Below are 26,422 nucleotides of genomic sequence, written 5' to 3'. Positions count from 1 at the left end.
AGTAGTATAAAAAGGAGAGAGTCTGTTCAGAAGGTATCATTTTGGGTTACTCTTTATATGGTTCCCTCAACACTTTAAAAGTGTCATGCAAATTTTGGAACATAGGAAAAGACTTGTGTGCCAAGAAGAACAAGTCATCAGGTAGGGATTTATGTATGTGCAGTCTATTGGGCGGGGGGGGGGGGGGGGTTCGAGTAAAATTCACATACAAGGAAATATGCAAATTTTGAGTGAACCATTGGATAATCCTTTTGAGGAAGAGTTCACCTGCAACTCACACTTCCTTCGAGACACAGAGTACCATCACGCCCCAGGTGATGGTAATCTGATTTCCTGCTCAGTGCTCACTGCTACCCTAGAGAGACAGCCATTACCAAGAGCATCATAACAGTAGAATCATGCCATGTATATTCTTGTGCTTCTGGTTTCTTTCATATGGCACTGTGCTTTCAAGTGATGTCCCTGTTGTCACATGGATCCATAGCTCCTTTTCCATTTTGAGTAACTCTCTTCCCAAGGGTCTACTATAATTTGTTTAGCCATTCTCTATTGATGGGTTCCTTAGTGTTTTGTCCCATATTATTCACAGTTTTGATGCATAGGATTTTGTGATTCTTTGGCCACATGTTTTAGACTGTCTCCATTGTCATTGTCATTTCTCACCTGGGAGATCGTGAAAACCCCTCAAGAGTACTGAGCCTTATACATTGATGATCACGAAAACCTTATGTTGTCCCCTTGTCCTTCAGAAGTTTGAAAAACTGTTCCTTCTCTTGCTTGTTTGGAAGTGAGTCCTGGAAATCAGCCCTAATGAGAAAGTGAGCAATACTGCAATCCACAGGTGACAAGAACAAACACCCACAAAGTCATTCTTCTGTGAGAAAGAGGAGGAAGGACCTGCCATGCTGGCACTAGAGGACAGGATAAGGAGTTCAGAAATGAACAGCTTTGTGTTGTGCCTAAGGCAGACGGAGGGCAAATGATGAGCACAGAGCCAGGGTTGGCATCCCATGTTCAAATTTGGCTCTGCCTCTGCCTCCTCAGTATTCCCTCCTCATCCCTTTGCCGTGCACTTGGGATGTGTCCTCAGTCCTCCCTTTAAGGCTGGGCCACCATGTTAAGAATGCTGGAACACTGGTGTTTCGTCTTCTGCAGAAGAAATGCCTCAAGTCACCTTGAAATCAGCTGTTTGAACCTGCCCTGAACCTGGGGTGACATGTCATCTCTCCCAGGAGGGGGAGAGGAGGAAAGGTTGTTTTCAAGGGCTTTGTCAATCAAATGAAGAGGTAAAAGGAGATGTTTTTCTCTCAAGGAGTGTCAGATGATATTAAAGAGAAAGGGACTATTTTTTGATGAAGTGGGAAGAATTTTCATCTTTCAGAAATAACACTGTGGAACCTCTACTTTCTTGGCCTTCTCATAAAGTTGAGCCTGATCAAAAGGGGTGGACCATGTTAACACCATACAAGTACCCAGGTCCCTTGGGGGGGCGGGGAGTATTCATTTGTGATTAACATTCTTATTAAAGATGGTTCAAATTCACCTTTTCTAAAAGCAAGAATGATTTCAGAGATTCCTAAACCCATCTCTTCCACTGTGTGTTTTATATAAATGATTGTTACAGTCTTTATTTTATTCCTATAAAATGGTAAGATTAATCAAGACTATAGAACCTAGCATCATTACAAATGTCTGATTGTACACACATGTAATTTACTAAAAAGCAATAGACCATTTAATGAACATTTAGACTTCAGTATATATTTTGGAACATCTTTGGACTTGTAAATAAGTCATGGTTGAGGAAGATCATATTATGCACTAATGTCTTTGAAATGTCCATACATGTCTTATATATCTATTAAAAATATTTATTGAATGTGTACTATATGCTAGACCTTGAAGTGGAGCTGACCATGAGATACACATTTCCCACCACTTTTCTATCAAGCCTCTGTTAAATAAAACTTTTACCATTAGTAACTATTTTTCTGTACGTCTTGAGGTTTTGTTCAGATCACAGCTAAAACAAAACAGGATGGAAATTGGAAATAGGACTGATGCGTTACTTCCTACACCAACCCTAGCACTCAATCTCAAGTACTATTATCCTCAGAACAGCTTTACTCTTCTTATTGTTTGAGTTGCCAGTAAATCTCATTAAAATGAATTTATCAGGTAAAATCACAATAGTAAAATACTTTTAAAATACCATTAACATGTCAGAGGTGCATCTTTAGATTTTGATCACCAAAAATACATTCCTCAGCTATAATAAACATCACCAAGATGACTGCCACAAGAGAGTGTGAAATTATACCATTTTATATCATTTCACTTCTATTCTTCTTGCTCACCTTGCCCTTTAATTGAATCAACCAGCAAATGGGTTTTGAGCATCTAAAGCAATAGGAAAGGAAAGCTGAGTAAGATGCAGGTGGGTGTTTATTAGAGTTCCTGCCTTTAAGAAAGGTATAATCCGATGAAGGCTTAGAACAGGGCACAGCTAACAGGGCAGGTGTGCATCGTTGAGAGACTAATGCTCAGAGTCCACAAGGAGAGAGCCCCAATTCGAAGAGTCCAGGATGACTTAATGGAAATGATCTTTTGCCAGGTTACAATGACTATTATCATTGTATTCAGGCTTAAAAATGAATGAAATCCTGGCCCATGCTATGACATGGATGAGCCTTGAAGACCTTATATTAAGTGAATAAACCAGACACAGAAAGAGAAATACCTGATTCCACTCATATGAGGTGCTTAGAATAGTCAAGCGCATGGCAGAGAAGGTCAGATAGTGGCAGTAAGCAGGGGTGTGGGGAGGGGAAGAGGTGGAGAATTATTTTTAATGGGCACAGAATTTCAGAATGGGAGGATGGAAAGACCTGGAGCTGGAGACGGTGATGGCTGCACCCCAATATGAATCTGCCTCAACATGGTTAAACAATAATTCTTGTGTATATTTCACCACAACGTTCAAAAACCCTCTTAACAGGAATGGCGTGTGGTTCTGATTTCAGACTTTGCCTAGTTGAGCACACGGACAATGTTATTTTTGTGTCATCTCTTCCACTGTTGTAAACTGGGAATCGACATTTTCGTGTGCCCAGGAGGGTGAGGGAATATTTTAAATCCATTAGTTAGCACCCTGCATGAACACACAGTAGGGAAAATTTATGCATACTTACATATAAGTGTGGTCATTTTCCTTCCTCTCTGGAATACCGTCAGCATAGGAAGTGTGTGTGATGGGAATACCAATTTGCCTCTGATCTTTTTTCTTTTTTCCTCAATAGTCAGATTCAGAGATTATTTCTGCACAATGTAAATCATCTGAGAGAAAACACAAACATTCCATGAAATTTCTTCATATAGAAGTTTTTGCAATAGAGGTGCTAAAGAGCATGGGAGCACACACCTGTAATCCCAGCAGCTCTGCAGGCTGAGGCAGGAGGATCTCGAGTTCAAAGCCAGCCTCAGCAACTTAGCAAGACCCTAAGCAACTCAGCAAGACCCTGTCTCTAAATAAAATATTCAAAAGGGCTGGGGATGTGGCTGAGTGGTTAAGGCCCCTGGGTTCAATCTCTGTTACCAAAAAAAAAAAAAAGCTGGATATCAGGAGTGTGTGAGCGTTGGAAGGGATTTTCTGGTTTCCATCCAACCCTTTCTTGTGAGATGGCGTCAAGCCAATGAAAGCCTATCATTCTGACTCACTTACAGAACCAGCTGTGCCCTCGTGCTCCTCTGGGCAGATAACAATGCCATGGCTGAGGAGGCATTTCTTAGCTGCCCTGGGAATGCACAAAGGAAACACAGCTGCCACTCGGTCGCTTCCAGTGGCCTTCTGAGGAGCCCTCGGGTAGAGAAGCTGTGGCCCAGTGACGTGGCACAGGCTGCTTCTCAGGATCAGGGTTCCTCAGAGCTGAGGCTCTTCAGGTGACCTCCCTGTAGCCTCAATCATGTCACACAGAGGTGAGCCAGGAAAGGTAATGGAAATGTCACTGCTTAAGACTTCAGAAGGTGGAGGTAGGAAACTTCCAAACCTTTAATGGTGTCTTGTTTGCTTCCTTTTAATTCATGTTTTAATCCATCTGTGTGAATAGTTAACTCCATTGCTTAAATTGTTTATTTACTAGAGGTAAGATCTAATGGCATGGGCAAGGTTAATACTTCTAAAGGAAACGGGACCCCCACAGTTTTCAAGATTACAAATCTTAAAAATTTCTAAGAGCGCTAGCATAGTTGTTACCTTGGGAACAGCTGAAAATGAGAGCCATGTCCTAAATGACAAATCAGAATCCTTTTTTTTTTCTTTCTTTTTTCTTTTTTTTTTTTTTTTTAACATATCAGAGCAGAATACAAACCAGAGAAACTTCCTTCACATTCCTTTGAGGTTGACCATGAAGATGCTGATAAGGATGAAGTAAGTGAGTTGTTGAAAGTGAAATGTTTAAACATGAGGGCGATTAGTTCCTGTCTTGCATTGGAGATTTCACCTTCTGGCCAGTTTTTCATGAGCAGCAGTAGCTGATTGTGTTGGGGCTTTTAGTCAGAATGAATCATGTTTGTTTTGACATTGAACATGATTTTGCGGATGAGTCAAAGACAGGAAAAGGAGGCTGGTTTTTAAGTGCCGAGTCTGAGCCCTGGATGCACAGTGCCATGCTAATGATACCTTTCTGCAGGATACCACTTCCCACTCCTCCTCCAAGGGTGGTGGGGGAGCCGGAGGATCAGGAGTTTTCAAGTCCGGCTGGCTCTACAAGGGGAATTTTAACAGCACCGTGAACAATACCGTTACTGTTCGGGTAAGGGGACACCAAGACTCATCTTCATTTCTGTCACCTTTCTTGATCCTCCCTCTTTGGGTCACAGCACAGAGGAGAGCCATTTGCATTGAATTTATGTTTCATATCATATTTTATTTATGAGGAAGGAGGATACTCTTCTCTAGAACAACGCCTTTCTGAAGGAATTACAGTATTTCTAACCTCCATTAGTAACAGCTCACTGCAATTTAACTTCTTCTTTTATTTAGTCATTCAAAAAACGCTACTTCCAGCTGACTCAGTTGCCCGATAATTCCTACATTATGAACTTTTACAAAGATGAGAAAATATCCAAAGAACCCAAAGGCTGCATCTTTCTGGATTCCTGTACAGGTGTGGTACAGGTGAGTGGAAATCCCTTTTCCCCCTTGGGGGTTATTTTCATGGCAAAATGAATTCTGCAAATATTTTTTTAATTATGTGATGTGAACCCAGAAGTGTTCTAGACTCTAGGCCTTCAGTGAAAACCAAAGTGGCCTACGTCTCTACTTCCACAAAACTTATTTCAAAGAAAAACAGGAAATAAGCAAAGAAATAAATAAATAGGAAGAAGTCAGCTGGTAAGTTTTTCGATAAAGGAAATAAACAAGGTCACAGAGGAGAGAGAGGAATGTTAGTGCTCAAGACGTGAGAAAAGCATTTTGGAAGAGACACCATATGGTTCATGGACTAAAAAATGAGCAGGGACAGCAGGTGCAAAGGTCCTGAGGAGGAGCAAACTGATATAAGCTGAGCTATGTATTCAAGGAAAAGAGGAGAATGGCCCCCTGCATAGATGGCTTCTGTGGGGAGAACCACGGAGCCAAGGAAATTCAGTAAGATGATAAGCAAATCACAGCTCACAGCATACACTTCATAATTGTCATCTTGAGGTGACCATGTAAATTCACAGTGTGTGCACACACCCCTCTTTCCTCTGTGAGGAGGTCTCCCCCAAAGGCAAGAATTACATTGATTCCCCAGGTTTTAATTTCAGAAACAGCTAGTGCTTTTAACAGGTACTGCTGTTCTGCAAGTTCTTGACCTTCAAATTATTGTTCTTAGTATTGAATTTGGCATGAAGCACTATGGCAAAGGGAAACAGAGTAGTTCCAGAGACCTTTCCTTTTCCCTGGACACTGGAGGTCTGTGCATTCAAAACGTTTATTCTCTGCTCAGATGCATTGTCTTACCTTATTTCTTCTTAGGTAAAAAGTGGAAGCACTCGCGTGTTTTAGCAATCTTCCCCCAAATTTCCCAATAAAGCTCTGGCTGCTTGAGGTGAGGGATTTTGTTTCTGGTCACAGGCCACTAGAGCTGTGCTTTCTGTTATCAGCAAGCCGCAGGCACTCACTGGTTACCTTGTAGCTGAGATTGCATCTTGGACAGCTACTGGGGTCACTTAGATATGTGGATGCAAAATGGAGCTCTCTCCAGCCTCTTAGTCCTGGCCTGTGTCTGGACAGTGAAAATCTGGAATTCCTCCAGAAATTAGTAAGGCTGAACTTTAAAAGGAAAGAATTAATTAAGTGTAGCTGAGCATTCCACTGATTGCGTTTTAACACAGACGCCAGCTTTTCCATATGGAAAGGGCTATAAGGATCTTAATGGAGGGCGGAGATAGTTGTCTATTGTTGGGTATAAAAGAGGCCTTTTGGTCTTAGCAATATGAAAGAATTCTTTAGCAATAGAGATCAATAACTACCTTTTGCAGACACGGAGATGAACATTTTGCATATGTTCTTTTCCACTTGTACTTCAAAGCCTGCTCTGTCAAATGACTCATCATTTTTTTAAAGTATAATTGTGGTCTTTTTTACTAATTAAGTTTGCAGAGACACAGTGGTGATGCAGTGTCTTTCTTGAAAGACTATAACTGGACTGGGGGTATAGTTCCGTGGTAGAGTCCTTGCCGACCCTGTGTGAGGCACTGGGTTCCATCCTATTTTTATTTATAAAAGATAAATTAATTAACTGAGGTACTGTGTCCATCTGCAAGTAAAAAAAATTAAAAATATTTTTAAAAGTAAACTAAAAAAGAAAGAATCATAGACGACGTCGGACATACACCTTAGGACTCTGGTCTGACTTTCTGCTCCAAGAACCTCTGAGTCAGACTGTGTTTCAGTATCAGCTTAACCTGTTATGTCCCACCTATGTCCTACAGATAGGACATCTATAAAACCCTAAAATTTAGGTTGTTATAGATATCATGCATAGAAGGATGGTACATGATGGGTTTAAGCATCACCTTAGAAAGAATCTTGTGGGGGGAAACCCAAGCTTGGGATGGTTCCGGTCAGTATTCAAATTCTAGTTTTTACTTCCTGAAGGCTTTGAATAAATGACTCAGCCTCTTTGATCTCAAGATTTCTTGCCAGTGAAAGTAAAATAAATGTATTAGCCTGGAAGACATTGTGTCTTCAGCCTTTCTTCTCTAATTTTCTTTTAATTACAAAGCCTTGGGAGATGGACACTTTATGTGGTAAAGCCACACAAATCTTGATTTATCTTCCTGAAACTTCTACCTAAGTGTACTAACAAATCCATTTCTCTTTTTGTCCCTTCATTCTTCCTCTCATTCCACAGCTTGTTTAGTGCCTGTGATGTGTTCAGAACTCTGTTTAGGCGAAGGGGGATTCAGTTTTCTTTCAAAGTCAGAGAAGGACAGAGCCACCTGCTCACCACTATTCCCTGTCACAAGAGCTATAATAGAGGTGTGAATGACAGCGCTCATGGAGCAGTTTGGCAGCACAGATCAGTTGGACTCTTTTTAGGGAGGTTGCATCTCTGCACAGAAAGGCTAAGCCTGTCTGTAGACTTTGAAGATTTCAACTCTGTGTCCCTGCACTTTCGAGCCCCTTGATGAAGAACCTTTAACCAGTCCCCCTTACACCTTTTATGCCAGTAGGGACTTCCAGGTTCTTGAGATCACGTGGGGAGACAGACGTCTGTGCTACTGGTCACCAGAGATGTGGGTCCCAGTTCCTGCCTCTTTAATTACAGCCCTTTCTGGCTTGCAAATGTGTTCATCTGGAAAGATTTCAAGTGAGATAGTACAAAGTTTAACCGTTACTCTTTCAAGTTCTCAGGCACAAAATGTGCTTGAAGATGAATCACATACACACAAAAGCAGAGAACAAATGAATAACTAGAATGAGTCAGACCTATTTGGTTAAGAAACATTGCCAGTTTCCCTTGAATAAAACAAACAAAAAAGAAGAACAAAGACTTCACCTCAGACAGCATAAGTATGTATCCACATACGTACATTTACCCTACATAAGCCATGAAGCTAAAAGAACATTGCAAAGATGCCCTCGTGTGCAGTTTTAAGCCATGAGTGTTTAACACAGGATTCACGTCAGGAAATATATATTGGGAAACTTGTTATGTGCAGAGCATTGGGAAAGACACAAAATATGAAAACAGATGTGACTCCTGTCTTCAAAGAGCTTCCAGTCTATGGAAGGGTACACAGAAAAATGAAACAAAACAGAAGTGGCATATGCAAATAAGACATGAGTCACATACCTCAGATAATAAGTCCCAATAGCCTATGTAAGAATGAAATTAAATGTATCACTGCATGATGCTATATTGTTACGTTCCACGTGGATTACATACATTTAATTCTATTTCTACATATCAATTTACTGACACTCCATTATACTATAAGTTCAATAAGAGAAAGCACTCTTTAAATTTTTTTTCAGTGCTGTGTGACTGGCACAGAAAAGGCTCTCAATAAATTTTTATTGTACACGTGGACAAATAAAGCTACAGAGAATGGAAAGGATAACATGGAAGGGAGCCACCAACACCAGTAACCTGGATTTGATGTTGTGATGTTTCTTTTAAAAACTCCTCTATTGTTCCTGAAAAATTCTGTAGAAAGTGCTAGAAACATAATTGGCACAATGGAATATGTTGTTTGGATGACTTCGCTCTTTGCCATTCAGTCTTCCGCCAGCTTTAGTGGTTTTCTTGGAGATGCGGGACTCTCCATGTGAACACTGCGGAAGCAAACTCGCATGCCTTGATTCATTAAGCACATTGTGTAGCTGGAGGACATGCTCAAAGCTTCTTTTTAATTATGAAATCATGTAGGGGAGGGCAGTGAGCTTGACTGTACACAGTAGCTGCATTGGCTACTTTGGCTACTTTGCACTGACACCGATTTAAGGGAAATAAAGTAAAATTGGGGGATCAAGAGAAAGACCATGATTACTTCTTGATTACATTACCATTTCAATGACTTATCAATTACACTCTAAGATTATTAAAACATCCCACTGACTTTTGATCTTTGTTCTTCCTTTTTTTGCTATTTCATGTACTACTACCTTTGAGATTACAGAGTGAGATAGAAATCCAGCCATCTTAAGTGTTCCCAGCATAAGCTTCTATATACTGCAAGTACTTCTATTTCTCTCAAAAAAGATAATTTACATTTTGAGAACTTGCCAACAGAATGCCTTTTGCGCTTATAAGTGTCCGTTTTTGAGAGGTAGGAATTGTTATATATACTTCACTCAGGTTTTTAAAAGATATTATAATATTGAAGTCGGTAACCATACTCAATTCATTTGAATACAGAATGCAATTTAGAAAATCAACTTTTATTTATATTTTAAAGTATTTTATTTCTGAAAATTCCATTAGGTTTGGCCTTTGTGTTTGAAAGAAAGTTGCAACTTGATCCACTTTTTCTGAACTAGCATGACATTTACTGGGCTCCGTGTCTCCCTCCCATATTATTTGCAGCATCAGAGTAATCAAGCAGATTTTCTTTATATTAAGACAACAGTAAGATTTGTTTGCATGTCACCATACTCAGGCACTTAACAATATCCTAGCAAAAGTTATGCCTCAAATTCTGGCCATCTCTCCTTCTTTTCAGAGAATCTACTTCTTTTCCTATTGTTCATGGCCTCTACCATGGCCATGGTAGGAGACCTCTCTCACCTGCTCTCCAGCCATGTGGTCTTTGCCTTAGGCCCTCTGTGTCAGTGAAGGTCAAGGGAGTTTCTCCTTCATCAGAATTTCCCAGAAAGGCATGTGAGGGCATGTGGAGGGAGCCTACCCCACTCTCCTGGGGAGGGCATGACATCTAGGAATTTCACTCAAGCATGCTGTCTAGCTATGTGCTTTGTACACCAAGTTTGAGGTCATTGTCTTTCTGACTGCATCCCACTATTTCCATTACACCCAGTAAGATCTTCTCAAAATTCAACTCTTACCAGAATCATCCTATTCCATGTTCTCACAGATCCTAGTATCTCCTCATCAAAGTATTTATACAAAATCTAAATACACCTATTCTCCAATTTTATATTGGTGTGATTAGTTGGTTAATGCCTGTCTCCCCTATTCTACAAGGGCAGAGACCACATTTGTTTTTGCCCAGCACAAAATGTAAACAACAAGCATCTCTTTTTATGAATGAACATCACCGGGCTAAACACTGAGGCTAAAAAGTTAGCTTCTTCTCATATGAGACTTGTGAATTATCATAGAGCCGGACCTGTGATTGAATCGTTACAAAGCAAGACATGTATAACACTTGACAATAATACAAAGGTATGGACAGGAGCAAATAGCTTGTCCTTGGAAGAATATACAAAGTGACATTTAAACAGGGACATTCCACAGTGAGAAGCATAGTTAGCTTTTTCACTTAGTCTTCTTTCGTCCTTCAATTCTTGAATTGTACTTTTTGTCAGGACTTAGGTGTTGCTGTGTTGTGCATTCTCTTGAACTTAGATCAACAGAGACCACTGGTCACAGCCACCTCTTTGCTGTGTGGTGGTGCTAGGGCAGTAGCAAGGAAGAGCAGCATAGACTGGGCATCTTCTGAGAGCCTGGCTCTGGGCAGCTCAGGCAGTGGATTCAGAGCACTGGTCCTGAAGTGGTTTTCCCTTCTCTGCCACTTGCTGCTGCCACAAACTCAAGCATGTTTTCACTAATCCCCCCAAACTCCACTTCATCACATGTTAAATAGAATCGTATAATTCTTCTCACAGGATTATTGTGAACTTAGTGGGAAAAGTTTACACTTTGAATTCACATTTCTAATCTTATGGCAGAAATATATAAAACTGCAAGAGAAGAATTGGTCCTGCCCCCACCCCTTCTCTCAGTGCCCTTTTCTGGTCTTTAAATAGCCGGCTCCTTCTTTTACAGGTTTTGACTTAGACATCACCTTCTGCAAAGCCCTGCCTTCACCACTCTTTCTAAAGTAGCTGCTCATCACATCATCCCATGCTAATGCAATGTAGTTTTGTTTTTCAATTGTCTGGCCAGTTCGTTATCCATTCACTCACCATGTCCCCACTAGAATTTTAGTTCCCAAGAATAGGAACTTTTTTTTCATTTATAAAATATGACTTGTTTTGAACCCTGCTCCTACACCCTTGTATGTATTCACACCATCACAAGAAACAGTGGTAAACAAAACTGACAAAGCCCTTGTGGAGGTAGCTTTGAAGGAGACAAGCAAACAAAGAAAATTGAAAAAGCATATAATTTGGAATTAATGTAAGTGTTCTGGAGGACAGTGACCTTTGTCCCCTTGTCTGAAACTGGGGAATTGAGGATGGTCTTTAGTTTAGGTTTGAAGAGTGGGTTGAAGTCATGTTAAATACATGCGGGAAACACCATGCTCTCTGTGTTTAGGGGAATTTTCAGGGAGGGGGAACATTTTCAGATCCTGTGGCTAAACCAAGAATGTATCAGGAGCACATTCCGGGAACTAGACCAAGGCTTTCTGGATTAGTTACAGAAAGCCAAGTAGAGATGTCAAGTTACAGACTTTCTGGGGACTGATGGCCAAGCCAGAGCCAGGGGTAGAACTGAGCTGTCGTTGCCTATGGAAGCCCTTCAAAGCCACTGGACTGAGATAGACGGAGTCAGGCAGAGCCAGGACTACCATTAGAAGCCATGAAGAGAAGGAAGAGCCCGCAGCACAGAGTGGACAGTGGCGACTGATGAGGGACAGTGAACTTCAAGGAGGAGGAGCTAGACGCCATGCTAATTCTGTTTAAAGTCATGGAAGACAGAAAGAAAGAAATGTCCCTTAGATTTGTGTGGCAGCAAAGAGCTTGTCAGTGACTTGGCAGGTGCCTCTGGATGTGATGAGGTCAGACGCCCAGCTGTGGTGAGTTGCAGACAGAACCCACACTGAGCAGGACGGCAGAAGCTCAGGGCAGTTCTTCAAAGGCTGGAACATAGTTCCACTCGTGCCTGAAGACGAAATGTTTAGGTGCACATACTCAACCCATCAACAAAATGTGAATGAAATGTTTCTTAGTACAAATATATGTGAAGAAACCAAAGTAAGTTGGGACTCTGAAATTCTGTCCCGTCTTTTTCTCTGTGTTGCCCACCTTACAGAAAGACTTGGAAATCCCAACCCCACAGAAAATGCCTCTCGCTCTCTCACACTTCTCAGTGGGCCTTTCTTTCTTTGTGTATCACAGAACAACCGACTAAGAAAATATGCCTTTGAACTGAAAATGAACGATCTGACCTATTTTGTGCTGGCCGCTGAAACTGAGTTGGACATGGACGAGTGGATTCACACCCTCAACCGCATCCTGCAGATCAGCCCCGAGGGGCCCCTGCAGGGAAGGAGGAGCACAGAGCTCACCGACCTGGGGCTGGGTAAGAGCTCAGGAAACCATCTTCCTTCCTCTGACCTATGATTTCAGTTCTCTTAAAGCTGGGGCAGTGGTGGTAGCCGTCAGTTCTAACCCATGCATCCCTGAGCTATCTGCTCTAAGAAGTCACCTGATTCTTATGGTCACCTCTTATAGGGATGATTTTGAGTTGATTGGCGATGATTTGAGGCTGTCATCCTGAAAATAATGTTGGGAGTCATTTGTCAGCAGCATCAAAAATGTACCCATGTCTGATGGAAGGTTATCTTATAGGAGGTCATTTATGTGTTTTGACCCTTCATTCCATTGAATTAGTAGACCTTATTCTTTGAAAGGGCAAGTATGTATTACTCCGTCTTAGTTAAAATGTATTTTCATTTATGGTTTTTTGACCATATTGAGATCAGCTTTTATGTGAAAGTTTCAGTGCTATGTGTGGTAATAAGAAATCTATATGATAAAAAAAAGATTTCTCCTGACCAGCCTAGTCCCCTCATTAGATTCTAATTTGTTGTAGGCAAAGAGAAGGAAACTAGAAAGAGGAGAGAAAGGTAAAAGGATAGAGAACAAACTCACAGCTATATGAGAGGCAAGTTTTTGACCACAGAGTCAGTTACTGCTCCCAATAGAAAATGATTTCAAGACATTTCACAAAGCACCTTGGTAGATTAGAAACCAAACCATTCATAAATTCTAGTAGTCTAAATATCACATGCTATAAATTGAAAGCCTCATGAGATAATGAGGAAGAACATTGTTGGTGATTTTATTTATTTATTTTTTATTTGTTTTAATTAGTTACACATGACAGTACAATGATCTTGACATATCATACATTTAAATCAGATGAGTGTACAGGTTGTGGAATCACATTGGTCATGCAGTCACGTATATACATACAGCAATAATAATGTCTATTTAACACAGCTTCTCTACGCCAGAGTATTACTTACTTAATAATAATTAACTAGAATACTAATGTTTACAGCGTCCCACAGAGCTAAAGTAACTGAAGCTAGCAAATGGGTTCTAGATTGATGTATTGAGAGTGATAATTATCAAGAATATTTACAAAAACATATGTAAACATATATACATATATACAAATATATACAATATATCAATATATATATATATATATATATATATACATATATACAAAAAAGAAAAATATAGATATATAAAAGAAAACTCTAGTATGCATTGTTGAAGCAAATCAAGAACACTCCAAAGGTACATGTGTATCATAAGGACCCAAAGTTCTTACCAGCACAGAAAGGTGTCTGGCAAGAATCCCAAAATGATCATCAGGGACTCTAATTTCCAGCCCCTGATGGCCTAACAGAGTATGGATGGAGTGCAGAGAAGAAAATTAAGTCTTAGCTCACCAAGGTCTCTCTCTAAGCTCTTGAGTCTAACCCAGTTTTGTATGTCAAGGGTATAAAAAGCTATGATTGTGAATGCTATTTAAAAACCTGTTTTGGTGTATCTTTTCAAGATCCGCTGGATAATTCTACAACCTGTGAATGTACACCAGAGGAAACGGGGTCTTCAGAGAACAGCCTACACCCAGATTTCACTAAGGTAATGAAGTTATCATGGTGTTTGCTACTTATCATTTATGGCTTTCACAGGACTGACAGAAATGCTCTCTTAAGATTCAGACTAAGGAAGGAATTCAGAACTTTCCATTAACCTAAGTTTTTCACTTAATGGGAACACAGCTCTCAAAAACAAAAGCATGTTTTTATAAGACTTATTTTGTATTAGTGGATGACATTAAAACAGTGATAACACCCAGGGATGCTAGCTGACTGAGCGGATGTGTCTGGGGATGCATCTGGACACACGGATGCTAAGGGCTAATGTAGTTTTCTCCACAGTACCTCACAGAAACTGAAGAGTCTGTCAAAACCACCCGGAACTTGGAGAGACTGAGTCTGTTTTCACTGGATCCAGATATAGATGTAAGTTGGAATTCTTTCTGAGCGGACATAAACTTGGCTGTTTGAATACAACTGGGGATTTGAATGTAGAATTTATTTTTTTATGATGAATGGTAAATACAATTTCTGACAAATTTTCCAGAGCTTGAAACTTCAAAAAAAGGATCTTTTAGAACCTGAGTATGTGATCAAACCCTTCGAAGAGAAAGCAGCCAAGAGAATCATGATCATTTGTAAAGCCCTCAACTTAAATCTTCAGGGTTGTGTTACAGAGAATGAAAATGATCCAATAACAAATGTAAGTTTCTCTTCTGTTACATCATACGCCAGTCAGCCAACGTTATACCTCACCCCGAGTCAAAATGTTTCTACTCACACCAATTCAGGCACTGATTTCAAATGTCTTTGAAATTTACAAAACTATGCATGTAAGACAGTGATATTTTCACGTTACATGTGAGATTGTTGATGAGTAAGCTAAAATGAAATTGTATCATCAGCAAAAATCTAGCCCCAAAATGAAGCTTCTTCATAATTTATGAATTTAACTGAGTGCTAGGCATGATTAAAAATGAAAGTAGTTCAAGTCAGGTTTATTCACCTCTCAAAACATGGTAGGTGTGCCAACCATGAGCCAGACTTATTCTAACTACGAAGAAGACAACAGTGAAGAAGATAAATATTCAATAAATAGTAATGCAGGCTCCCAGTCTCCTGAAGATCATATTCTTTTTGAAAACTCATAAAGAGTAAAGAAGAAACAGAAGTGCCCTGTGAAAAACTTTGTACCAGGAGCAGGGGTTCTGTAGATAGGTGGTCATGGAAGGCCCCTCTCGGGAAGTGGCATCTGAACAGAGGTCTCAAGTTCGAGAAGGATAAAAATGCAGGTTGAGGAGAACATTCTAGGCAGGAAAAAGAGCAAGTGTAAATGCCCTGAGACAGGGAGGTCTTGACAGGTTCAAGGAACTGAAAGCAGATGGGGCTGGTGGAGGCTAACCAAGATGAAAAGTGAGAAACAGTTAGAAATGGGTTTAGATTAAGTCAGTTTAGCTAGGGCCTTATGAGCAGAGTGGAGAATTCAGGTGTATCCTAAGCAAGAGTGGAGACTGTCCCAGGGTTACAGCACTTTAAAAATGGCGGGGTCTAATTTGCAATTTTAAAAGCCCGCATCAGAAAAATGGATTGGAGGAACTAGGAGTTGTCCAGGGAGACGAGCATGAAGACCACTACCAGGGTTTATGGTGTGATCCGAATGAGGGCTGGCAAGGAAGGAGAGCAATGGGCTCCTCTGACTATTTTTGTAGAAAGAATGAGTCAGTGATACAGAAGGGTCCTGAAGTTGTGTTCATGAGGTCAAACAGGAGTGTAATTAAATAATGGCACAAAATGAGGCTGGGGGTGGGTGGACAGTAGTAAGCACAATTTATTTCCAATTTTGTAGTGAAAAGTGTTAGGAAAAATAATCAGACCTTGATTTCATGCAGGGTTTTTTAAATCCTAGAAACTTGGTCCTTGAAATTATTTGGAAACTTCAAGAAAATTTAACCCCAATCATAATGTCACCTATTCACTGTATTAAATAAAAATAGATGGTTTTTTTTTTTTAAAGAGAGAGTGAGAGACAGAGAGAGAGAGAGAGAGAGAGAGAGAGAGAATTTTTTAATCTTCATTTTTTAGTTCTCGGCGGACACAACATCCCCGTTGGTATGTGGTGCTGAGGATCGAACCCGGGCCGCGTGCATGCCAGGCGAGCGCGCTACCGCTTGAGCCACATCCCCAGCCCAATAGATGGGGTTTTGACCCAGCACATCTCTAAGTGCAATTTCAAAATCCAATTTAGAATCAAAGCTAATGGGCTTTTCTTTCCACTGCCAAGGGCATGTGACTCCTTCCATGAGGATTCCTTTCTACTATGCTAAGACTCCTATTCAAAGCTAAGTGTTTATGTCTGGGCCAGACCCACCAGGCAAGGATGAGACCCAAGTTCAGAGAATGGTTTTATTGTGCCCTTTCATATCTGCCAGGCCAAGGGGTTAAGTTGATTTGGACTGTTTTGTATGTTTGTTTTTCATTTATGTTTTTCATTTATGTTACAGTTGATACAAGTGTTAAAAAAACTAGGAAATTACTTTTTAAAAATTTCACTGTGCTACTAAGCAGTGACACAGAAAACAATAATAAAACAGTCTCACTCTAAAACCATGTTTGTCATTTAATGATATTGTTTTTAAAATCTTTTAAATTCAATACTCTTTTATTAATGCAACTGTTTTTTAAACCCATTGTTCTTATTTCAATGAAAATGTTTTAAATTAATGGAAACATTTCTCCATTTTGCTGAAGAGCCAACTACTACATTTAATGAATGAGCATCTAAAGATTCCCTGAAAGAACATTATCATGAAGAGGAAACAATATTTGACATCATGTAATTTTGTATTCAGTAAAGTGAAAACCAAATTCAACTTGACAGTTTTATGGTATAAAATATTTCTTTGAAGATAGGAATTGGTTCCAAAACTCTGGACTAATAGAGCTGCTTCAAAGCAGAGCTACATTTAAAATTCTAGGGTTTTGAATTTTTAAGAAGAGCAGAGAATTCTAAACCTAAGCAACCTATGACTTAATTTTTTTAGGCTTTAAAGGTACTTTGTTAAACAAAACTGAATTGAAAAGCCAGTGATTCAGAAAAGAAAATTTGACATTTACATTGAAAAAGTGAATTGGGAGAAATAAATGAATCATCACATGAACTTTAATTTCTGAGGGGTTATCAAAATAGGTAATTTATTCCCATTCACTAAAAGAAATGAAAATCAAAATGCAACCATTTAGGAAAAATAATAAGGATTTTATTCTTTGACTTTTAAAGTGTTTTGAGTTCTTACCTACCTGAGTTACTTTAAGTTTTGCATTTTTTTAATCTCTTAGCAGACTATCACCACCACAAACCAAGAGGATTTTTAAATTAAATTAAGTTAGCAACATATGAAACATTTACTTCATAATTGTTTTTAAAATAATTTGTTGAATTTTTTTTTATATGTGCAATTATATTTCTTACAGTAAGGGAACTGGAAAATCTGCTATCATTTAGGAATTGAACCAGTATCCCTGTTGTAAGATACTCATTAAGCATTTAACAAAGTCCACAGCATGAGTGAGTCTGTACAATGATGAACTGTATCATAAGATGGTCTTTATATATAACCTACTTGTTGTCAGAATACTGGCAAATGACAAGTGTCAATTAAAAATCAAGTATCAAAAACAAAAGTCAAAATGTTGTTTTTGTAGACATAGTTCATCTTTAGAGCCTATTGCTAATTACATATCTAAGTAATTACATATATGTGCATGTATATAATGTATGTCACTTTAGATATGCACATGCACATATATAATATGTGTACAGTTGTATATACATGTATTTATTCTTTGATTTATTTATTTCCATCTCTGTTGCATTTGAATTTTTTTTAGTTGACCATTTCTTCTTTTTTTGACTGTTTCTTCTTTCCTATGATACCCAGGTCCCATTTAAACAATTTTATCAGTTTTTATCCTTACTTCTCTTCATTTCTCAATCGCTTTTATGAGTAGTTTTCCCTACTCCCATTTCTATCTTTTACTGTTGGTGTTTTCTAGGATTTTATTCTGATTCCCTTCTCTTTATCTCCTGGCTTATTGAGGGGTCACAAACAAAAACCTCCCACATCCAGATCTCCGGGCCAATTTCCTTTACTGGACTCAAAATACAGGCCCATATTACTGCTGCTGGGATGTCTCACCAGTGACCTTCTGTGTCCCATTCAGAAATTGTGCTTGTATCTCTCTCCCATATGTCAGGGAATAGCATTAGCATCCACTTATGACCAAAGCTGGGAATTTTCTTCTTCCTGCCCCTGTGTATCCATTTTCCTAATCAACAAATACACACGCGTGCAGTGTTTTGGTTAAACTTCCTTAGAGTTTCTCAAATGCCTCTTTTATGAGCACCTCCTAATTTTCACCTGCATTCTGATCTCATTCTAATATTTTTCCCTTTGTCTTATCATGTTATTATTTCTTTGCATAGGTCACCCACCCTATTTAAAAGTCCCTTCTAACCAACTCTTTTCCTAATTCCTACTTTTTAACTCAACCAATAAATCTCATTGCTTACTCTCATCTTCCATTCATTTCCCATTTATTTCCCATCTTCAACTTTCTTTCTGGCACCCAGGAAGAGGTTAAGGGATGCTACACAGAGGCTTGGACATGGGTAAACTTTCAAGAATTCCAGAGGGCAGGAAGAGAAAAGTCATGTAAAAGCACCAAGGTAGCATGTCCCTGGGGTCTGCCAGGATATGGGTTAGGGAACTCTGGAAGAGGCATCAAGAACAGGTGGCTAATGTGCTTGGCAGTGGTTACTCCAAAGCCATAAGGTGACTGAACAAATAAGTAAATAGATTAATAACAACAAGATCCATATTTCTCACTATTGAAGGATATAAGTATAGATGCAGAAAATAGGAAGGTTAAAAGGAACCCTCGAGCATTTGAAATAGAAATGAATTCATCAATATGAATGCACTAATTTTCAAACACAAATAAAGAAATAGAGATGTAGTAGAGTATTGTTAATTATGTATTTGTGTGTGTCGCCTTCATGTAAGGAGAGGGCCCAGAAGTCATAATGTCCCAGTGACATTATGATATTGATTTCTAAATATCACCCTGACAAAAAAAAAGAATGAGATATTATAGAAATATCTCAGGTGTGGAAAGTATGAGAAAAGTCTGGAGCAATTTGTTGGGTATAAAGGTCCCAAAAACTTTATGTGGACCTGCCAAAATTCTTAGGGGCAATTTGAACACCACTATAAATAATGATTATTAGAGGTTGAAATGTGTTTAATAAAATATTAATCCATGAGTTTATACTTTTATAAATAAATAAATGAATAAAAAAATGAGGGAGAAGGGCAAGCTCACCTTTATCATTGCTGAACACATGTAGAAAGAAAGATGGCACTAGAAGATCACCATTGGTAGCCAACTTGGTAGCTGTTGATTCTAGTAAGAGTTACCAGTAGAAGTTGAGACTGGTGGGTTAAGGTTTGATGAGACCTTGGGAGTAATCTCAGACTATATTTCCACAAAAGCCAATCAGTAACAAAAGGAAAAATGGTGACTTTATAATGGAGAAAACTAGCAGATATCAGCATAACCACAGATCAAGGTTGGCACTATATGTGCTTGATTCAATGAATTTTTAACATAAAGGGAAAAAATTGTCAATGTCTGTTTTTAAAAACTCAACAAAAATAGCTCCTCTGAGGAAACCTTCTGTCTTCTCTGACAACAGGCTTCTTCCTTCACAACCTGAGGCTCACCTATTTATCACACTGAATTTTAATATATAGCTTGTTAGCCAGTGTGTGGGAAGTTCCTGGAAGAGTAGCAAGCAGATAGTAGATGCTCAATAAAGGTTGATGTGTTTGTTAGCTTTTCATCACTGTGACCAAAATACCCAACAAGAACGACTCAAAGGAGGAAATGTTTATTTGGGCTCATGGTTGCAGAGCTTTGGTGCATAGTTGGTCAGCTCCATTGCTCTGAGGTTGGGATGAGGCCAAACATCATGGTGGGAAGACATGGCAGAGGAAAGCTGCTCAACACTTGACAGGATGCAGAAAGAGTATAGGAACGAAGGATGAAATATAATCCCCAAGATCCGAGCCCCAGTGACCTGCTTCCTCCAGCCATGTCCCGCCTACCTCTAGTTATCACCCAGTAATCCACTCAAATTACTAATCTATCAAATGGGACATGATTAGGTAGCAGATCTCATGATCTGATCATTTTGCCTCTGAACATTGCTCCATTGCCTAACATGAGCTTTTGGGGGGCGGGGGAAAACCTCACATTCAAACCCTAACAGCAAGCTATTATTACTAATCTATCAAGCTGTTATAAAAATTTATGAGAAGTGGTTGGACTAGTGAAATGTTTCTCAATGCAGTCTAACTTCTAGGATTCTTTTGCAGATTACCAAAGTCCTGGGGTAACTGAGGCAATGGGTATTTCCTGAGAGTGTAGGGAAAATAACTGGAAGGATTTGTAAGCCAAACCATGCATGTAGTTCAGTATGTGGCAGAAAATAGTAGGTGGGAATACTATACTAGAGTACGGAGATGAGTGAAATATAGTCCTGGGGTCTTAGGCAGCAGCTGAAAGCAAGGACCCTGGGTACTTCTCACGGAGTCAAGGAGAACTTGCTGTCTGCACATGTTTTATCTATGGCATTGTTAATGGATGTGCCAGAGAGGCTGTTGCCTGGGTAATGATTTTCTGTCAAAACCATCTGTTCTTTCTTTTTCATGCAGATTGAGCCTTTCTTTGTGAGTGTGGCACTTTATGACCTCAGAGACAGCAGAAAGATTTCTGCTGATTTTCATGTGGATCTAAACCACACTATTGTCAGACAGATGCTCTCAGGGGCTTCCGTGGCTTTGGAAAATGGTAACATCGACACAGTCACTCCAAGACAATCAGAAGAACCTCACATCAAGGGATTTCCAGAGGAATGGCTTAAATTTCCAAAGCAGGTTGCACTTTTGTTTACTTGGAGCAGAAAATTTTTGTTCCATTGTTCTTACCCTTAGATCACATAAGATGGGCAATATCCCAATTAAAAATACCTTAAAACCGTCTCTTTTTTTAAATGGCATTTTGCAGATTCTTTGGTTCAAATTTCTTAGATGCTTATGAGCTGCTTTCTTTGTATATAGGCTATATTTTCTGTAAGTGATCCACATTCTGAAATAGTTTTGGTGGCCAAAATTGAAAAAATCCTGATGGGAAATATTGCAAGCGGTGCTGAACCTTATATTAAGAATCCAGACTCCAACAAGGTAATGCATCATTTTCTTATATGTAATTTGTATTACTATCAAGAAATAAAGTCACACTCCCTTGCTGAATTTATCATGTATGATAAATGTATGACTTTAAATATTCTCTTTTCAATGAAATTAGTATTCACCAAGAAATTCTTAATGTATATATCTTTGACCTACATCTTTTGGACTCAACAGTTTCTGACTTCTGAGAATTTATGGGTAAAAACAAATTTAAGTGTGGATAAAGTTTTAGCCCCAAGGATCAAAATATTTACAATAATGAAAAATTAAGATAATCTAAGTACAAACAAGTGAATACAGTTTGCTGAAATATCAGCAATGCAGATGATAAACTAAGTGAATAAGTAAGATAGACAATTGTACATCAAATTTTGCCAACACCTAAATGAAGTAGGAAAGAACAAAAGAAATACAGCAAGTGCTTTGAGTAATGGACCTACTGGTAATATTTTTCTACTTTCTTTTTTTCTATTAAAATAATCAAATGTTACTGTCTAATAACAAAAACAAACATCTATTTTCCATACAAAGGAAAGATATTAAGGAAATAACTCATAAGAATTGAATTTGAGCAAATGTAACAATAAGGACAGAGTTTAATGTATTTGTGAGAGTCCCTTAATTCAGGATTTGGCAAACTAAGGTCTTCAAGCTAAATCCAGCCTGCCATTTACTTTTTTTTTTTTTTTTTTTTTTGTAGTTGTAGATGCACAGCATGCTTTTATTTTATTTGTTTATCTTTATGTGGGGCTAAGGATCGAACCCAGTGCCTCACACAAGCTAGGCAAATGCTCTGCCACTGAGCTACAGCCCCAGCTGCCATTTGCTTTTTTTTATATAATGTTTTATTGAAACACAGTCACATTTATTATGGACGGCCAGTGTTTGCTTCTGTCCCATAGAAACAGAGTCAGGAAGTTGTGATAGAGACCATGTGGCCCATGAAGCCCTTTACAAAACAAGTCTTCAGACCTCTATTGTATGAATCAAAGAAGATAGAGTACAGGCTGGAAATCTGAATTTGATACACTTTTCATTCAACATTTTAATGTCTTTTAAGTCAAGAAAAGAAAACAGTATTATAAGACAAGGGTACTTTTTGCATTTGGAATTTCCTCTACTTGGAATTTCCAAATAAAAGGGAAAAAATGCTCTATAATAATTTGAACACAGAGGCTATCATTTGGGTCTTTTTAAAGTAGAATCCGTGGGCCAGTAAGACAAAGTTCCACTCAAATTCGATATAAGATAATATGAAGTATTTAGTACATATGCATTTCATAAAGTATCATTCCTAAACAATATTTTTATTTTTTTCTTTAGTATGCACAAAAGATACTAAAATCCAACAGGCAGTTCTGCAGCAAATTGGGGAAATACCGCATGCCATTTGCTTGGGCAGTGAGGTAAGTTGATCATTGCAACCAACAGAAGAGAAGTTCATTTATAGTCTGCCTAGTTAGAAGGTTCTGTTTTAGACACCTTTGTTTTACCTGTTATTTTTAATATACCAACACCTACAAGAATTCTAATGTTGTCATTTTCATAAACATTTCCAGCTTCCCAGAGACACATTTCACAAGGTATTTTATCAAGACAGTTCATTATAGAAGGTCCTGATGTGTGTACAAGTGTGGGCGTGACCAGTAGTGCTGTGAATTATTTGTAGATGTCAAATCAAAGTCATAACTTGTTTACTGTGTATACTTGGTTCAACAAAACCTTAATATTATGTCAGCCCTGAGTCTGATATGCATAAAATTCAGAGGGATACACTGATTTCCTAAGCAGCTGCATGTTTTCATCTGTGAATAGAGCTCAGGTCTGTATCTGGATGTCCAAATGCAAACAACAGATCAATCTTTTTAATCTGTCTTTGATTTTGGTACAGATTAGCAGAACCAAATTTATCTGTGCCAATTGATTCGGATAAAAATTTTGAGTCCTATGGACATTGATGGTGGAATCGTCCACCTGGACACAGCCTCCATGCGAAGAACAAAACCTGCTGTTCAGATCTGCTTTAACATCAGTTACATTGACCTCCTCCATCTCTTTATGTCCTTATTAGTATAAGAATTACAGCCTGGCATGCACTAACAAAGATAAAAAGGTAAAGGTCAACAATGTACAAACTGAATGAACTAGAAGATGTTAATTAGAGTTACAAAACCAGACAGCCTTTTAAGTATTCATTTGAATATCAGTAACAGTTTTACAGTGGCAATAAATTTAAAGTCCAAACGGTTCTTTAACCTGTTATGGCATTTATAGGTCACACAGTTGATCTAAAATGGTGAGTATATTCATGGGAAACCTCATCAGTATTTGTCATTGTTGTGAGGTCATTATTTAAAATCAGGGAACCCTAGGTGAAGGAAGAAAAAATGTCCAAGTGTGGGCTGCAGTAAACTAAAATAGACTAATGCAGTCTCCAAGAACTAATTTTCTCTAAAGCAACCCAAAGCAAGGGAGGAAGAGGCTAGGCCCAAGAGCCTGACAAGCATGGTCCAGATCAGCACTTGCTGTAACTCTGGGCGTGTTTCCTCTCCGAGGCTCACAGTCTTTATCTCCAGAACGGAGATGATAGTGCATGCCCAAAGGAAGTGCACACGGTCTCAGATGCAAAAGTGTTTGGCAAGAAGTCGATCATGAGTGTTACTTCATCTCTGCTTACTATCTTCCCTTACAGCGACAGCTAATGCCAGCATATTCCACATGAGAAGATACTATACATTGAAACTTTCACAATGCACTAAATTATTTTCACTTCTCATAAGCTTTCATAGAAAGGATAACTAGTGATAATTCACTGATCAAACATTTTCAGGTTGCTAAGTATTCTCTAACCTCACCTGTTGGGGAAAGTGGAGGCAAAATGGCTCTTGACAAAGTGAAATATTCCTACACAGCAAACTGATAATCATGGACACATTGTTCAGAGATTTTAGAAGCAAGCATTTTAGAGCTAAACAGAGCTGGACTGAAAATCCTAGCCCTATTCTGTGTAAGCCAAGTAAACTTAGCCAATTACTTATGGTCTGTCTTTACTTCCATTGTTCAGTTTTTCAATCTACAAAAAAAGATTGCAGATGAATAATTTACTGTTGCAAGGATTAATGAGAATAGATATGTACCCCATAAAAGGGAGTAGTGATTAGGTGGCATGACTCCCGTGTTGTTATTAAAAGTCACCTGTAGAGATCACACTCACCTGATAAGTCTCTGTTTCTGGTAAATTTGGGTCAGTGAAGAATAATGTGGAGTAAGGAAATAAAATTATTATATATTATTCAAAGAAGCTGAGAAATTAGAAGAAGCACCAATCCTACTTTGAAAGTGCCTGGTAAAATAAACTGTAAGGAGGACAGAAGTTGTTTCTGGAGTGGCTGACCATACTGCCAACTGTTGAAGTAATTAGTCCTGGGAAAGAAAAGCCAGCAAAACTACAAGCTCATGCTATATGAGGGCTGGGATCGTGGCTCAGTGGTAAAGTGTTTCCCTAGAACATGTGAGGCACATTAAAAAAATGAACAAATAAACATAGTTATAAAAAATTTTTTTAATACTAATGAATGGCTGAGTTGTAGGTTGGGTAATAGTGTAAACCTCCAATCCATGTATAAAAATATGATTTATGTTTTTATAACCTTCTCTGTGAAGTGAGAAAAATGATTAAGAGTATCATTTTAATGATTGTATGTTAGTCTTACACACTGTTGGTAGGAATATATATTAGTGCAGCTACTATGGAAATCAGTATGGAGCTTCCTCAAAAGACTAGGAATGAAACCACCATATGAACCAGCTATACTACTCCTCAGTATTTGTCCAAAAGAATTAAAGTCATCATACTACAGTGATACATGCAGACTTGTGTCAGTGGCAGTGCGACTCACAATAGACAAGTTGTGGAACCAGCCTAGAAGTCTATCAACAGGTAAACGGATAAAAAAATGTGATGTATATATACACAAAATGGAATTCTATTCAGCCAGAGAGAAGATGTAACTGGAGAGCACCATGTTAAATAAAATAGATATAACTGGAGATCATCATGTCAAGTGAAATAAGTCATATTTAGAAAGTCAAGGGTTATATGTTATCTCTCATGTGTGAAAGCTGAAGAGAGAAAAGGAAAAGGGATCTCATGAAAATAGAAAGTAGGCCAGTAGGTTTGAGGAAGTGGGCCAGGCAAGGAAGAGGGGAGGGTAAGGGAACATACCGGGGAATTAAATAAACCAAATTATGTTATGTGCATGTACAAATATACCGCAGTATTTAATTATTATGCACCAATAAAATGTTAAAATCAAAATAATTATTCAACCTAAAATGAGCATTTGTTTAAAAACTTGGATTATCTAACCACAAAAATGTTCAAGTTTCAGCCAAAAAAGATTTTAATTGCCCTTTCACAATGTGAAACTCTTTCAAATAGATGTTGACAGGATCAGCAGAAGGCTGGGGTTGTTCATGTCATTTTGACATGAGCTAGCTTCCTGACATACTCAGTATCTTATTGATGCTATTGCTTCTCTGGATAATTTTCCTTTCTATTATATTTTTAAAATGTGGTCTACTTCACAGTTTTGAGTATACTATTAAATATTTTGGTCCTTAAAAATCAACTGCCATTAAGAGTACAATTGATGAAGTTGCTTAAGACCATATTTTCACCCAGATGTAATGTTCCCACATGCTGCAGTACACACAGATGCTTAGCACCGTAAACAGTGTTTTATTTGGAATCAATTTGGTGGGTGTTCTTATACTTGGCACCAACTGTACTGTCATTTTGTAGCAAAAAGGTTGTCTTTGAAGTTGATATGGAGACATAATAGCTATGCAGGGTGTTTTATACTTACTATGAAGGAAAGGTTGACCTTCACAAGTGTGTCCTGTGGTAAAATGGAACTCTGTCCATTCATGGCAGTTCCTGGATCATTGGTGCCTAAATCCATGGCAAGATTCTTTTATGATTTCTTTTCTTCTATCTCATTTGACATTCCAAATAGACTACCAGGCAATTCTGAATTTTCTTTAAAATTGATCAAGACTAGAATAAAAATCTATTCTGTATCTGCACATTTGAA

At 38.5% G+C, this 26,422-nt stretch overlaps 1 protein-coding gene across 11 annotated transcripts in view; it reads left to right on the top strand.

Annotated features, from left to right (window-relative positions):
- The window catches only part of DOCK10 (dedicator of cytokinesis 10), a 249,127-nt gene that overhangs the window by 148,570 nt on the left and 74,135 nt on the right, over positions 1-26,422 (top strand). For all 11 annotated transcript variants that reach the window (XM_081261150.1, XM_081261149.1, XM_081261152.1 and 8 more), the window contains exons 5-14: positions 4,354-4,426; positions 4,689-4,811; positions 5,042-5,176; positions 12,293-12,476; positions 13,971-14,056; positions 14,356-14,439; positions 14,561-14,716; positions 20,790-21,011; positions 21,195-21,317; positions 22,650-22,732. In XM_081261150.1, coding sequence (XP_081117276.1) covers positions 4,354-4,426; positions 4,689-4,811; positions 5,042-5,176; positions 12,293-12,476; positions 13,971-14,056; positions 14,356-14,439; positions 14,561-14,716; positions 20,790-21,011; positions 21,195-21,317; positions 22,650-22,732 — 1,269 coding nt within the window. The remainder of the gene's footprint in view (positions 1-4,353; positions 4,427-4,688; positions 4,812-5,041; positions 5,177-12,292; positions 12,477-13,970; positions 14,057-14,355; positions 14,440-14,560; positions 14,717-20,789; positions 21,012-21,194; positions 21,318-22,649; positions 22,733-26,422) is intronic.

The sequence above is a fragment of the Spermophilus citellus genome, assembly GCF_964194105.1.
Source record: "Spermophilus citellus genome assembly, chromosome: 11".
Taxonomy (NCBI): domain Eukaryota; kingdom Metazoa; phylum Chordata; class Mammalia; order Rodentia; family Sciuridae; genus Spermophilus; species Spermophilus citellus.
This window is presented reverse-complemented; position numbering and strand designations above follow the sequence as displayed.